This window comes from Electrophorus electricus, chromosome 1, assembly GCF_041902795.1.
Source record: "Electrophorus electricus isolate QZ-2024a chromosome 1, ASM4190279v1, whole genome shotgun sequence".
NCBI lineage: Eukaryota > Metazoa > Chordata > Actinopteri > Gymnotiformes > Gymnotidae > Electrophorus > Electrophorus electricus.
The window spans coordinates 35,657,116-35,671,858 of NC_137497.1; the positions used below are offsets into that span (position 1 = coordinate 35,657,116).

At 44.5% G+C, this 14,743-nt stretch overlaps 1 protein-coding gene across 2 annotated transcripts in view; it reads left to right on the top strand.

The window, feature by feature from the left end:
• The first annotated feature begins 726 nt into the window (after window positions 1-726).
• Window positions 727-14,743, top strand: part of rps6ka3b (ribosomal protein S6 kinase, polypeptide 3b) — a 25,143-nt gene continuing 11,126 nt past the window's right edge. Inside the window, exons 1-2 of one of the 2 annotated variants that reach the window (XM_027004410.3) lie at window positions 727-1,157; window positions 2,709-2,765. In XM_027004410.3, the coding sequence (XP_026860211.2) occupies window positions 1,095-1,157; window positions 2,709-2,765 (120 nt within the window). In that variant the 5' untranslated portion in view covers window positions 727-1,094. Of the gene's footprint in view, window positions 1,158-2,708; window positions 2,766-11,796; window positions 12,083-14,743 lie in introns of those variants that run through there. The other variant, XM_035526087.2, reaches the window with a different exon arrangement.

Sequence of the window (14,743 nt, forward strand, 5' to 3'; positions counted from 1 at the left end):
CACACTTTTGTGTAGGCTATTAACTATGTTCCACTATAATCCTGTGACTTTTCACACATAAACCAATCACAAGATGCCCGAAAAGTGGAGAAGCAAATTGGATAGTGTCTCACTGTTTGCTGAGATTAAGCATAAATTATTTTTTGCATATTAGAAATTTTGAAGTTAGGGGGAAAACACTTTGTCTTAGTGATGTTAACTTGTATAAAAGTTTATCACACTTATGCTCCAGTTGTTCACATTTCGACATCACAAAAATGTGGAATTCTTTTCTTCTTAGGAAAAGGATTGGGGCAGGACCTTAATAAACATTGCTCTTACTTGTCACTGGTTTTGTTGTTTTTAAGTACCAGTGTTGCTGTTAAGAACAATGCCGAGTTTGTTGTCGGTAGGTGTCGCAATAATCATTTATGACACCTATTTGTCTAAAGCTACCGTCAACGTATCCCTGTCATGCAGTTGGTGAAAATTAGGCTATTCATTTAACATTTCTGAAATAGTATCACATGGTTTAAAAAAAAAAAAAAAAAGGCTAGGCTACTTTACGAGTCTGTGATTGACCAGAACGAGAATGTAGTCACAATTATAAAAATATGTTATGAGTCATGGTAAAACATCGGCTTTGTAACTGGCATAAAACCACCCACAACTAGTGGGTGACTCGGCACGCACGGACCTCCGCCCTCACCTGTCTAGTTTGTGTGCCACAGTCTGTGTCCCGCCCTCTGAAGGTGACGCAGGGGTGACTTCTCTGCCTGACAGGTAGATAAGCCTATATGTGACGCCATATTGGGAAAACGGAAGTGAGACCGTTCTGCTTGAGAAAAAGGGGAAAAGAGGGAGGGTGGCGTTGCAGGGCAACAAGGTACGTGACGGAGGAGAAAGTGGAGAGGTGGCGGCGATTTCTGAATTATTAACCACGCGAGCCGTTACGTCCCCACTTCAGTGTTTTCTATTTAAAAAAAAAAAAAAATTAAAAAAGCGTTCAGACACACGCGGAAATAGTCGTATGAAATACCTTAAAAGTCATTAGACTCGCTGGTTTGTTAGAGAGTCAGTTTCTAGCGGCGTCTGCTCAACTTCAAATAGCGAAGATGCCCCTGGCACAACTAGCTGACCCTTGGCAAAAGATGGCAATTGGGAGTGCAACGAGTGAGGTGAGTCTCTAACAGCATCCCACGCATCAAAACTGGCGACTTTAAATGTTACTTTTACTATAACTGCTTGTTTCTATATTGGTTCTGGCTTCTGCCGGCGAGGCAAGCCTCCAAGCTGTGTCAGCTATTTTATCATTGATGTAAGCTTGGAATTGAACAAGGAATTAATCAGTGTCCGTATCGGTATATTAGCGTGTGTAGTAAGATTGCCCTGTCTATAAATGGCAGACGACTTTGATATCAAAGGTAGGTAAGTTAGTTTTAGAACGATTTCGGACATCCTGTATAGCCTGTTTGTTGTTTGTGAACAACATATTTGCTGAGTTTTAAGACTTGAGCCAATTTGTCTTTGGTCTAAAGCTGAACGTCATGGTATGACTGAATCATAGATCAAGAGTTTTACTTCATTGTGCGTTTCCTGTCCTTTCAATGCTATCAATGATACTTAGTCATTACGCCCTGTCACTACATATCACTTCCACATTACTGGCGATATCTGCATATTTATGTACGGTATAGACCCCGTCATTTTCAGTTCGCAATTACCGAAACGACACGGGGAACGGAAAGAGTCTGGAGGTTTCGAAGGAATGGTGTTTTAGTTATTTTGGGATGGGCCTAAATTACGCAGTTGTAACGCAAATATTATCCATCGCTCGTCCCCAGTAAGCACACTGACACGAAATAATCATTTAAGATGTATTATTATGTTCATTTAAAATATTAAACGATATTTTAAAAAAGTAATTCAACAAAAAGGGTGAATTTACAGGCGTATTTTGGCTAGTTCCTATTTACACATGACTGAAATTATCCAGTGTCTTTTGTTTGCTGTTACTGTTAATCCGAAATAAATACTGCCGAATATAAACATGTTCAACTGAGGTCTTATTACTAAACCATTGCAATGTGTATATTGTATAATACTAATATTCTGGCACATGTAGCATATCATATAGTGTACCAACATACAGTCGTAATGATGATATTACAATATTATAAATTCCAGCTTTCTATAGTTCTATAGTTTTCTATTGTCATATTGCCCACACATCCTGAAAATGTGGTGGTAACATTCTGTGTGCCAACTCTTGTGTGCATTGATTTGGAGTGATTTGCACTGTGAATGGCGGTTGTCAAACTGGTCAGCAGTAAGGTCATCAGTCAGCCTGCTGGCTAAGTAGTGACCAAGAGCCTTGTCTGAGGCTGCACCCAGTGTGATGACTGCTGTAATTTGCCCAATAATGGCATGTAGGATGGAGTGTGGCTTTTGCACAGTCGTTTCAGTCTGAGGCACAGTCTGGTCACTTATGGTGATCACGTTAGCCACTTTTGTCTGCTGGGGAAACAATCACTTGCACTCTCTGTAATACTGATATTCAGGCCTTTGATTCCTGCAAAACCACTTCTGAAGGCTTAGTAGTTGCACTGAGAGTATGGGAACCTGTTACTAAGATCAGTTGTTAGTGTGACCATCAATTGTCTTGGTGAGCATGCTGTACTGAGTGAGTGAGTATGTGAATGCACTTACATATCCACCTTTGACTGCAGGACACACATCATGATTTGGAGGATTCAGTAGGAGATGATGATGGCTTATCCTGTCAGGTAAGTCACTTTCTCTATGTTTTATCTGTTGGCTATTAACTCCCTTCCACTTTCTCTCTTGTTGTTGCCTCTCTGCCATTTTTGTATCAACTACTCTGTCCTTCCGTTTCGCTGTGATCCTTTTTCATGTCATCAGGTCTTAAGCATGATAGAATTGTGTTGAAAGATGCACCTCATTCGAGCAAAGTTGTAAAAATGCTGGTTAGGCAGGGTGGAAGCTGCTGTTGTCTCATGGGCCTGTGCTCACGTCTTTGCAAAGAAGGTGCCTTATTGACCCCAGAATCCCTTCAGACAGCGAGAGCATTGATTTGGCCAGAGCATTGTGAATGTCATAGCCCGAGAGGTACTCGAGTCCTCCAGTGCACTGTTCTGCCCTGAAACACATCTGGGCTCGCTAGTGTTCCTTGTCTTTGGGAGTATATCTATTTCCATAAAGACAGAGGTGTGAGTACAGTGGGTGTCATCGCAGTGCATTAAGAGAACATCCGGTGGGAGGGGAAGTTAATGGAATGCGTGTTGGCATCAGAGTCATTTTGCTGAGACCTACCTCACAGGTCCTCTCACTCTCTTTTCCCTTTTTCTCTTTCTCCATCTGTCTCTCTGCCTTTCTTTCTCTCTTCCTCTCTCTTACACTTTGTCTCCTTTTCTTTTTCACTCTCTCTCTTTCCCTTCCTTCCCTCCCTCCCTCTCTCTTTCTCTCTCTCTCTCTCTCTCTCTCTCTCTGCCTCTCCATGATCCCCAGTGGTGCTAAAAGGCATTGATTTTTAAATGAAGGATAGATGGGCCTATAGATCTTATGGAGAAAGCGTGGACATTAGAAATGTCTTCCTAGTATTTGTGTTCTCTTTTGAACGTGTACACTCAGGCACTCAAACACACACACAGTCTTGGAGAACTGTTCTCTGGCTAGGAAAAGGAGAGTTCACCTCACACACAGCCAGCTTACTTTTGTGAATCATGAGCTCTGTCTCTGACCTCTACTTTCAGCTTGAATGGACTGTACCTAAATTGAGACTCTACAAAATCATCAAATAGAAGCGTTTGGAACATAACCATTTGAACCATTGTCCAACTGCCTTAAAAATGTGCTTGTGTGCATATGTGTGGGTGCACGCATGTGCATGCATTTTTGCACATGTGCACGCTTTGCAAAATATATGTGACTTTTTTTTGTTTGTTTTTTTTGTCTCCATGCTGAGTGTGACTGGGTATACATTAAGAGCAGATAATGCGTGTTAATAAGTGAGTGAGTGCGTTAGAGTTAAGTGGCCCTAAATCAGGTCACTCTCTAACTGAATGCTTTTTGGCCAGCAGAGAGCTTGGGCACATATGAATTACTTTGGGCTTTTTTTCACACGGAAGGCAATGTTTCCCAAACAAAAAGAACTAACGTGACTTTAAAAATATTAGAATCATTTTGTTGTATCTGCTATTGTGTGTTTGTGGGTGGAGGGGGCAGGAGGTATGAGTACATGTTTGTGTTTATTACAGATGTGTATTTGTTTATGCAGATGCAGTTATTGGGTTAACATGCAAACAAACCCTCTCATTCCATAACATTGCAGTTTTCTGCATGCCAGCTCTGGCACCCTCTGCTGTGTTCTGCCAGCTAATATAAACAACCATACATGAGACACAGCAACACGATGCAAAGCTGTGTCAATAGAAGAATGGTGTCATTTCTTTGCTTACATATATCCCCCAGCATGGGGCAGATTACCCACGTGGTGATTCACAGTGGCTGGACGTCCGATCCTCATGCCCAGCATGCCCTGTCTACCCATAGCTACGCATGCGCTGCCCTTCCTAACCTTCCTAAGTCCTGGCTCAAACGTGACACTGACAGAGGCCGTCTTTTCGCCACACGTGTGTGTGGTGCGCACGTCCATCTATGTCCGCTTGTGTGTTTCTTGTGTGTTAGTGTTTGGCTAAGCCTCAGATCTCTCTGGCAGATGGTATTTAATCTTTCCTCGGCCATCTGGACTGACACTCACTCACTCACTCTCTCTCTCTCTCTCTCTCTCTCTCTCGCATCTTTTACACCCACTCGTGCCTGAATATCTCTTTTTCTGTTTCCCCTTTTCTCTTTCCACGTAATTTTGCTCTCTCTCGCTCTCTTTCCGTATTTGTGTGCTCTCCCTCCCTCCCTCTCACTCTTTCAGCACTGCAGTCAGGTGTCAGTGAGAGTGGCAAGGCATCACACTCTCAACTCCGTGGCAGCACTGAGTCATCTCCACAGACTCACAAGCAGATCGTATCCCTCCCATGTTGGGACTGTTATCTGAGCTTCACGTTCGGTTCAGCTATACAGATCACTGGTTCACAGCAAAGCATTTTTTTTCTCTCTTATTAATATTCCATGTGACACAAACAGAAATTGGTATGGTCTACAGCTCCAAGACTAGGAACAGTAATAGTCCTCTTCCTTACCCAGTGTGGGTAGCTGCTTTCCCTAGGCCCTCCAGCCATGCCATAGCTGGGACTAGAATATAAATCAGTGTACTGCAGGTGCACTTTGGTGTCTTTAAAATGACCTGAAATTGCAGGCACATGCAATTTCTAGCACAAGAGTGTCATTATGGGAATTTTAAAAATCTGATTCATTTCAGCTTTCTAAAACACATTTCAGATTTGCATGCCACTGGCCCTCTGAGAAAGAGGAGGAAAAGGCAGCCGGATTACAGCCCCAACACTGAACCATCAGAGTCTGAGACTGCAAATCATGTTGTAGTACGCACATGTTTAGATACTTGGAGGATGTCTGCTAGTCCCTTCTGCTTCCCAGAGGATTTCTCTTCAGTCTGCCTATCATCAGTCAAATGAGGAAAATGAGCCCTTGCCATATGCTGCAAAAATCCCTGACAGCCACCAGATAGGTAGTATTTTAGTAGGGTCCATATGCTCTAAAGTCCCATAGCCATTTTGGAGATTGAGAGGATCCCATTTCTTTGATGGAGTTTGCTGTTGATGAGGAACTTTAATAAACATGACACGGCCACCAGGGATTGAGAGCATGCTTTACAGTTACTCGCTGTCTGTGGTCTCTCTTCTGGCTATTGTGATTGGCTGAGTGAAAGTGTGGTAAAACAGCAGCACATCCTGCTCAGATTTAACATTGTTAAACTTTGCCCTTTTTCCACAGAATGGGAGGGCTAATTCCATTTTACGGATGTTGTGTGCGGATCCGGTGTTAAACACCAAAGTTGATACTACTGTAGTCCTGCTCCATCGCTCACTCGTCCATTTGATGGGATACATTTATGGATATTATTTGTGGGGGAGCATTTGAATCTGGGCAATAGGTTTGATAACTCTGCCAGACCCTAGAACTGTTCCTCCTGGTAAGGTCTGAGTTACTCCCGTGGACTTGCAGGTAGGTATAGGATAGTTGTGCAGAGCTGTGTTTAGTCTGAGCACCCCTGATCACCCCCTCACCTACATTTCCTGTGGAGACACAGTGCAGCTCAACGTGGAGGACAATTCCTTACTGCCATATAATGCAGGATAATCAGTAAGGGAGACTGCAGGTAATTGTGTTCATTCTCCAGAGGAAGCTCACGGTGCTTGGAGGGTTCTGAAAGCATTACTTACAGTACAGTGAAGCTGTTGTAAGTTGCACGGGCTGCCTGCTACCGTATTGCCCTGCTGACTAATGGGGGTGGGGGGGGTTTTCTGAATAAGTCCATTCTCCAGGCACGCTCTTTAAAAGTCCCACTCTAGTGGGTCACAAAGGCAGCGAAGAAGAGCCTGTGTGTATGAGAGAGAGCGAGAGAGCGAGAGAGAGAGAGAGAGAACCTGTGGGCGTATGTCACAACGGCAGGCTTGCTGGTCTCCACACTGATTAAACTCATCTCTTTGTTCCAGGCTCAATAGGAGTGGGAGAGCACTCCTCTGACTCTGCCGCCGAGTCGCCCGTTCGTCCGCATGGCAGCTGTTGACAGGGGAGACCTTTAGTGCGCACCACAGTCACGCTGATTCCAAGGAGCAAGGTTCAGGGCTTTATTTAGAGGTGGGCTTTCTTGATCGTTGCTGCTTCTAGACAGTGAGTTTTCTAGCATGTTTTGTAACAAAGAGGAATCTTCAAGGGCCTGTGCTTCCATCTCCTGCCTTTTGGATTGATGAGGCCTCAGAGCTGAAGGAAAGGGACAAAGATGGAGGGAAGTGGAGTGAGATGGGAAGGAAGGAGAAAGAGCTACAGTGGAAATTACTTTGAAGGAGCGAGAGTGAGCAGAGGAGGCATTTTATGACCTTTCCCAAGCCATTAATGCAATGTCAAAATGCAACATAGATCTTAAAGGCACATCGTTAATCTTTCTATACTGGCACTAATGCAGGCACCCCCTTTACCTGCAGTAATTCTACCCCCCACATCCGCTGGAGTCATCAAGCCCCTCCCCGTCTCGGACAGCAATGGCTAAGGCGCCATAAAAGAGGATAATTGCAAGCAGCTCCTGTGAGGCTCTTGATAAGGCAGGGTGGTAGGAATGCGATGGGCAAGGGTGCACTGTAGACATCCTGTCCAAATGCATTGTGATGAGTCAGTTCCACATTTGGTGTGCTACCAAAGGTCAGAGTCATTGGGACAGTGCCACATGCCACCCAACTCGGTCCTGTTGTGCAAGCCTGAGTCAATGCAGGAATACCGTGGCCTATGGGGGGTCTGCCACACTGACCTCAAAGGATACAGGCAAGGCAAGTTTATTTGTATTTCACTTTTCCTATATGATGGCTATTCAAAGTGCTTTACACAGATACAAAGCACTATCAAAGCGCAGTTGATCATTTCCTTTCCATTTAAGATAAATATTATGGGTAACCTTTTGGTATGTTCTGCCTTTTGGGAGTGATGGAGTGCGGGCAGCCCCTCAGCCGGCCAGTTTTTCCCACATTTGGAGTTGAGCGCTACAGGACTGTCTTGGCGCTGTGCCCATGTGTGAGAAAAGCATCTGGGAGGAAGCGGGATCTCAGGTTGTTAGTGTGTGATGTTATGCGTTCATCGGGAACGCCAGGCTTTCCGAGAGCTCTCTGAGAACCAGGTGCTGTGGGGAGTCTCCCCGGCTCTGTCAGTCCATGCAGGAAGTGACGTGAGCTTGGAGGAAACACTCCAACACTCCACCTTTGATCTCTGGTGAGTGAGTGGGCTTGCTCATGTGGAGGAATGTGGAAAAGCCCCGCCCAGTGCAGGAAAGCTATATAATCTCCCAGCTTTGTTTCATGGGCTGATGGGCAGAGTTTTTATTTTCATTTATTGCTAAATTTATTTTTGCTATATCAGGACATCTCTCAGTCTGCCAGCTCTGGGTGCTTTTAATTTTAATACTTGATGTTCAGTGCTGTTTTAATACCATTTATCTCTTTGTGTGTGTGTGTGTGTGTGTGTGTGTGTGCGTGCGTGTGGAGAGAGACTGAGAGCATGAGAAAGGGAGAGCCCCTCCTTAGTTTCTGCTTGTGCTTTTAAATGTGTGGTTCTGTCCATTCAGCATAATTTCATCGAGCAGGAAGTGCACCTTCGTTCGAGGCTAACTGACAGGAAACTATGAGAAGCGACCTCTTCTGACAGACATACAGGCATGCAGATCAAAACACAGCAGTGTTTAAGGGCCATTAAAGACTCTGGAATGGAGTCCATTTTCATCCCGGCATCACTGCGGCCAGCTCAGGTTTGCCTTGGTCATGATAATCTCGGTTACAGCTGAAAACCTTAAACTCCACAAGGCTGTGTATGCTGCTGAGCTGGTTAAAACTGATAGCATTCACTGCGTATCTTGATATAAAAAAAAAATAAAATAAAAAAAACCTCTATGCCTAATTGAATTTGCCTCTTTGGCCATTTGATGGGCCAAAAGAAACTTGTATCTGAGATGTGCCTCTCCTTATAAGTCACAGTCAATCCAGTTCAGCAGTATGTACCCCAGGATCAAAATGTTGGGGAGTGTGGGGAATTGTGCGAGAAATTTGTTAGGTAGTTGAAACCTTTGAGAAGGGGTGAGATGCTCTCTCTGGACAGCTGGGCCTCTTCCTGTGCAGCTGTTGCCAGGGGAACATAGACAGGACATGCTCTAATCGCAACGCTGTCCAGCGGCTCGAGGGCCCTTCCTGGGCAGGGGCTTCCTCTGGCTCTCTTTTGTGCGGCCGTATGACTGCGCATGGGTGAAGCGCCTCCCTACCCGGCTTTGCCTCGACGCAGAGCCTGCAGTGACTGCCGAGGAGCGCTCTCAGTCCCAGGCCACGGGGCTGGCAGGAACTGGAACGCACAGAGCAAAGATGCTGAAGATGTTTCCCATACGCATCAGGCATAGATTCACACAGGTAAGCCAATGGAGATCTATAAGGGGAGCTCTGGATGGGCGGATTTTTGGGGCAGTAGCTTGCATGTTTGTGCCTTAAATACAAGAGGCGTTTTGCGTTGTGCTTGGCATCTGCGAGTTCCTCCCTGGATGGGAGTGACCTGGTGTTTTGGCCTAAGAGGTTTTTTGGTCAGCGAAGGAGAAAGAAAGAAAGAAACTAGGTGGAAAGAAGTGGCAGAAGAACATGGAGTCTGGGCTGTGTCGCCCTTCCTTCTCATTGCCTGGCAGGATGGTGGATTCTCTACTTAGCTGTTGTCTCGAGCCGGGGAACCACATCAAAGGGCTCACGTGTCTGTTTTCATAAGAATGACTGTGTGCAATAACTTGGTGCCTCTTCCTCGCTCTACTTTTTCTATCGTTTCACTCTTCTGCTCCCCTTTCTGTTATCCAATCACATCTCTTTTAGGTTTGCAATAAATTTATTTTCCCTTAACATTTCACAGCTGTTAGAGGGAATGTTAGCATGCTTCTAGCATCAGATGTCAATAATTTAGTAATATTCAGTAATTAGGAGACACCCTGTGCAAAGAAGCCCTTTTCAGTGTTGATGAAGCACAGTGAAGTCCATAATGAATAGGCTAATATGAGGTGAAGGAGTGATGTGTACATGTGTATGTGTGTGTATCTTTGTGATCCTGTGTGCAGGACTATTAACATGCCATGTAATATAAGATTTGATGTCAAGCCTTTTGCATACAGTGAAGTACCATGCCACAACCTTTGCATGTTCCATGAAGTGCATCATGAATGTAAAAATGTATTGGTTTTGAATCACAAGTGAAATTGCAGACACACAGAACACCCCTTAAAAGGGACCAAGTATAAGCTGTAATTTGCAGTTTTTCATCAAGTGTCTTCACACATATATAACGCTGATGGACAGTCGTTGAACAGCTGAATAATTTAGCTGTTTCCTATTCTTCACTAAATCATTCATATGGTGATGATAACCTCCGAGTCACCCAGCGTGGTAGTCAGTGTGGTAGTCAGATGTTTTGGTGGAAGCAGCATTATTTCTTTCTGTCTTGGGTCTGTGTAATATTATGTTGTGTGACAGCTGATGATAAAGAACCTTTTTCTGTTATCTGACTGGTACATATAAGGCCTCCATTTTGTGAGTCATTGTCTGCCTAAAGGCTTTCAATTTTACAGGGTCATAGGAAAGGGGCTGAGGACAGCCTATGCAGACAGAAGCAGGAACTTGTTAAAATAAGCCAGGACAAGGTCAAAAAGCTTTTTTTTTTTCTTTTTTTTTTTTTTCTTTTTTTTTTAAAAAGATTCCACCTCTAAAACAAACATATTGTGGGGGGTTGATTGTTTCATTTCAGTCCTTTGAACTGTGGAAAATCTGATACAGACAATACCCAGACAATGTGGCCTGATTTTTATTTTATTTTTTTATTTCCACTCCTCATAAAACTATTTTTAGATACAGTGGTATGATTCATAATCTTTCCATCAGTGGACACACTGGAGGGAGAGGGCGCCGCTACAAGCACTGATCGTATCACATGATTAGACTGGCTCACTTATAATTGATTAGCTAAATTGATCTTCCTGTCCTCCGCTAGGAAATGCATGAATAAATTATGTCTCTCTCTCTTTGCCTCATTGCCGCATATGGAATTCTTTTTGTGATGTAACATGTACGGAATAACTACGGATGTAGGTTTTTTCTGCATCACTTTCACATGAAGCAGATGTGAGATGTTAGGAGGAAGTGTATATCCTCTGATGACCCAAGCCTGACTGGGTGCTACAGTGGTTTTGACTGGATCTCTTTTTTCAGTACCAAAATGGAAATCTGCTCCCCGTTCGCCTGGTTTGGGTAATCTGGGTCAGTGTTGGAAGGTTGAAATTCGTTGAGTAATTTGAGCCACTGCACATGTTGACCCCTGTGCTTGAGCTGATGCAATAAATGTATCAAGAGTCCTGAAAGCTTACAGCTGCTCCAGTGTATTACATCTCTCACACACACAAATCAACACCATCCCCCTCATCCATTAATATTCAGTGGCAATGTTTTGTTTTTTTCTTTTTAATCTGCCTGTGCAGATCAGTGCATTATAGTTCACCCTCTGAATGTATGTATGCCCCCTGCAGGTGTGTGTGCCCATTGATGGCATGCAACCTTACCTCTTGCTCCTGACCTCCTGCTCAACGAGTAACAGTATTTTGCAAACCACCCACCTGAAAGTGACTTCCACAATTCTGCGCACACAGCCAGCAGAGGCAGTTTGAGAGCAAAAGCAGAGCAGCTGCTTGTATTCCCCTTCACATGAAGTTGATGCCACAGAATCTCTACTGATTCCTGGTTTGACGGGTCTGGTTTTAGCCAGGTGATGTCCATGAATTGGTGTTGGTTTTTAAGTGTATCTGCTGAGCCTGAGGAAGTGTTGCGAGTTCCTTGTTTCAGTAAGCGCTGTTTGGATCCTGATAAGGCCAGTGGAAATCTTTGCTGTCAGTTTAAAGAGAGTAATTAAAAGCCTAGCACTGCCTTGCTGTGCACAACAGGTGCCTTTAACCTCAAATGTAGCACCACGTTCTGTGTGCATGTGTTTGTGTTTATATATGTATGAGCGAGGGAGGGTGGGTGGATGAGTTTGTGGCGTGCAGTCAGCTGAGTGTGGGGATCTCCACCACTCTCCAATTTCCCGTGAAGGGGGCTTCAGAGGGGGATCTCCCAGTTGCAGCTGATCAAACCCCGCCTCCGGGCTTCCCCGCTTAGTCAGCCAGTGCCATGTAGCAGGGCACGCCAGCACTCAGCAGACATCCCCCACGAGCACATACCCATCGAGCATGTCCCCCCGGCTGGCAGGCTGAAGCCAGGCCCGGGCAGGCCCAGACATGGCTGCTGGGAGGGGCTGGGCACCGACGCTCAGAGAAGCTCTGACCTGCGCTGGCCTGCTCCCACTGAAGGCTCTGCGCAGGCTCTTCGACAGGGAGCTTCTGAGATTCACCAGCCCCGCTGTGAGTAGCTCTGCACGGGCACTGATCGGATTTCCGCCTGTGGCGATTAAGAGACAGCTTGTAACGCTTGCCCATTTCCAGGGTCACTGTACAAAAGTGCAAAGGCTTAGAGTATCATAGTGATTCATTTTATCCTTCCTGCTTGGATTGCTTTGTGTCTCCCAGTCATTTTTTTGTGTAATCAGATAGAATGCTGTTTATTCCCAAATGACCTTTGCATCATCAATTTAAATGTGTTTAAATATACAAGGAGTGATTTATCACAGGATATTTTTTTGACTTGCAATCAATTCAGACAGTACTTTTTCTGTTGTTGATGGGCAGAAGTGTTAAAACTTTAGGCAGGTAATTAGAAAGTACATTTATTTATTTGGAACAGGAATAAAATTTACACTGAAAAACTGAAAAAAGTATAACAAATTTTTTTTTTATAAACAAAATGTACAGTGTTACTACCATGACATTTTTGTTATTACTAGGATTAAAATTCAAATTTTATACTTCTTGTTTTTTAATTGGTATACTTAACCTAAATTTAGCCAATGTTGTTTAAATGCAGCTAGTTACTTTGGTGGGTCTGTGCAGAGCTGTTGCAGCATAATTTTACTTGCAGTGGGATTATAGCGTCTCCTTGCTGCAGGATTATGGCATCTCCTTTGAGTTTTGCTGAGAGAGAAGCCTAGAACACAGAGGTCACATGCCCAGGAGCCTCACAGCTCTTGCATGCTACAACTGGCTTCCCCCAACACACTTCAAACACAAAATACCAGATCCAGCATGGCCCTGCACGTGTTGACTTACAGCACATTCCTGGAATGCAAAAACATCTCTTCCTTTCCCTCACACACACAAACAAACAAACACACTCACAAACACACAGATGCACACACACAACTGGAATACCCTAGACAACTCCTGTCATTGTGTTACCCTAATATTAATTATGTCAGGTGATTTTAGATGAGATGCTTGTTTGACCACAAGGTGAGGCCAGGCCAGCGCAGGCTGCTAAGAGCAGAGGCCTCGGCACTTTCTGCAGTGAAGGCACACTTGCCAACCTCAACATCTCAGAAACAGGGACACTGTCCAAGCCCAAGCAGGGAGTCAGACAGGCCACCCACAGAAAAAATGGATTTTTGATACCTGCATTCTGGTCAGATTTTATGTATGAGAATCACAAAATGGTAAAATAATAGCAAATGCATTTTGTGTTTAAATTATTTATGTTACCAAAAATGACAATGAGTGCATATAAGATTGTAGAATCAGAACTTTGCATTATTGTTGTTGTTGTTATTGTTTGTTTATTATTATTATTATTATTATTATTTTATATTAGCATGTATTAGCTAATCACAATGTGACCATGAGATACCAGAAAGGCTCACAGGCAGTAAGGAACTTCAGTCAGCTGATCAAATGATGTCATTGTTAGAGTTTAAAAACTCCCTCTAAAATGGGGGAAGTCAGGATCATTTTGAGGCCGGGAGAATACATAGTGACAGCAACAATAATAAAAATTGGTAGAGCTGGCAAACATGTGCACAGGTGTTCTTTAATCCCATGATTAGGAGGTGGGACATGAACATCCTGGATAGCCACCATCTGCAGGCTGAGTCACAGCTTCTGTAATACCAGCATACACACACACACACACACACACACACACACACACTTGCACTCACAATTTCCACCAAGAGCACATTCACTGGACGGCACCCCCGCAAATGGGCAGGAAACTGTGTTTAAGGGGCACTGGGTGACTTAAACATTGTTGTCTGTTGGACTTTGTTTTATACTTGAGCTATCTCTAGATATTAATAAATGTGTAGGTTATGCACAAATAAAATGTCAGTTTTCTGTTTTTGTCTCTGCATTTCTGTGTTGAAGCACAGTTAATGTGCATTAATTAACTGTACGAACAGGCGAACAGGCCAACATAACAGGTCTGTACTTAAAAGGCACTGAAGTGGCATCAATTAACATTAGCTCAAATATTGAGTTGTGGGACCAGTATGTGTCAACTTCATTTTCGTACTAATGCGTCGGTTTCCATTCTTGGCATGATTAAGATGAGGCGTGAATTATGCTGTTGTGAGAAGCAGGGGGAGGGGGTTGGTGCTGGTGGGGGTGGATGGTGCAGGTTCATGTCGTATCTTTCCCATATCTCTCTCTCCCTCTCTCTGGTGGGCTCTTTTTCATTCTCTCTCTCACTCGCTCTCTTCCCTTCCTCCTGCCCTCCCTCGCTCCCTCCCACCTCTCTCGATTGGTCTGATGTTCCTCTGAGATAGAAGTTGCCGAGTGAAATGAAGAGTGCTGCATTTCTGGACAGCCTCAGAAACGGCACGCGATCCTACCAGGCAGTCTCCTGTGGTTCCATTACTGCTCCTACCCTACCCCCGGAGATAGGCGCTCCTGGACCGAGAGTGCTCCAACTAAGCATCTCAGCCGGAGAGCTCTTGGAGATCTGTAGCTGGATGTTGTCTCCAAGCCTGTCCGTGGATTCTCTCCGCAGTCAGGACTAAAGTAAGCCGGGTCGGACTGGCGACGGCCCATGGTGCCCGTCGCGCAGCTGTCGGAGGCGTGGAGTGGCTCTGAGGGCTGGCGTGCCACTCTACAGGCCTGAGGGAGCCTCTCTCCCCATGGCAGCATGCCAGCTGC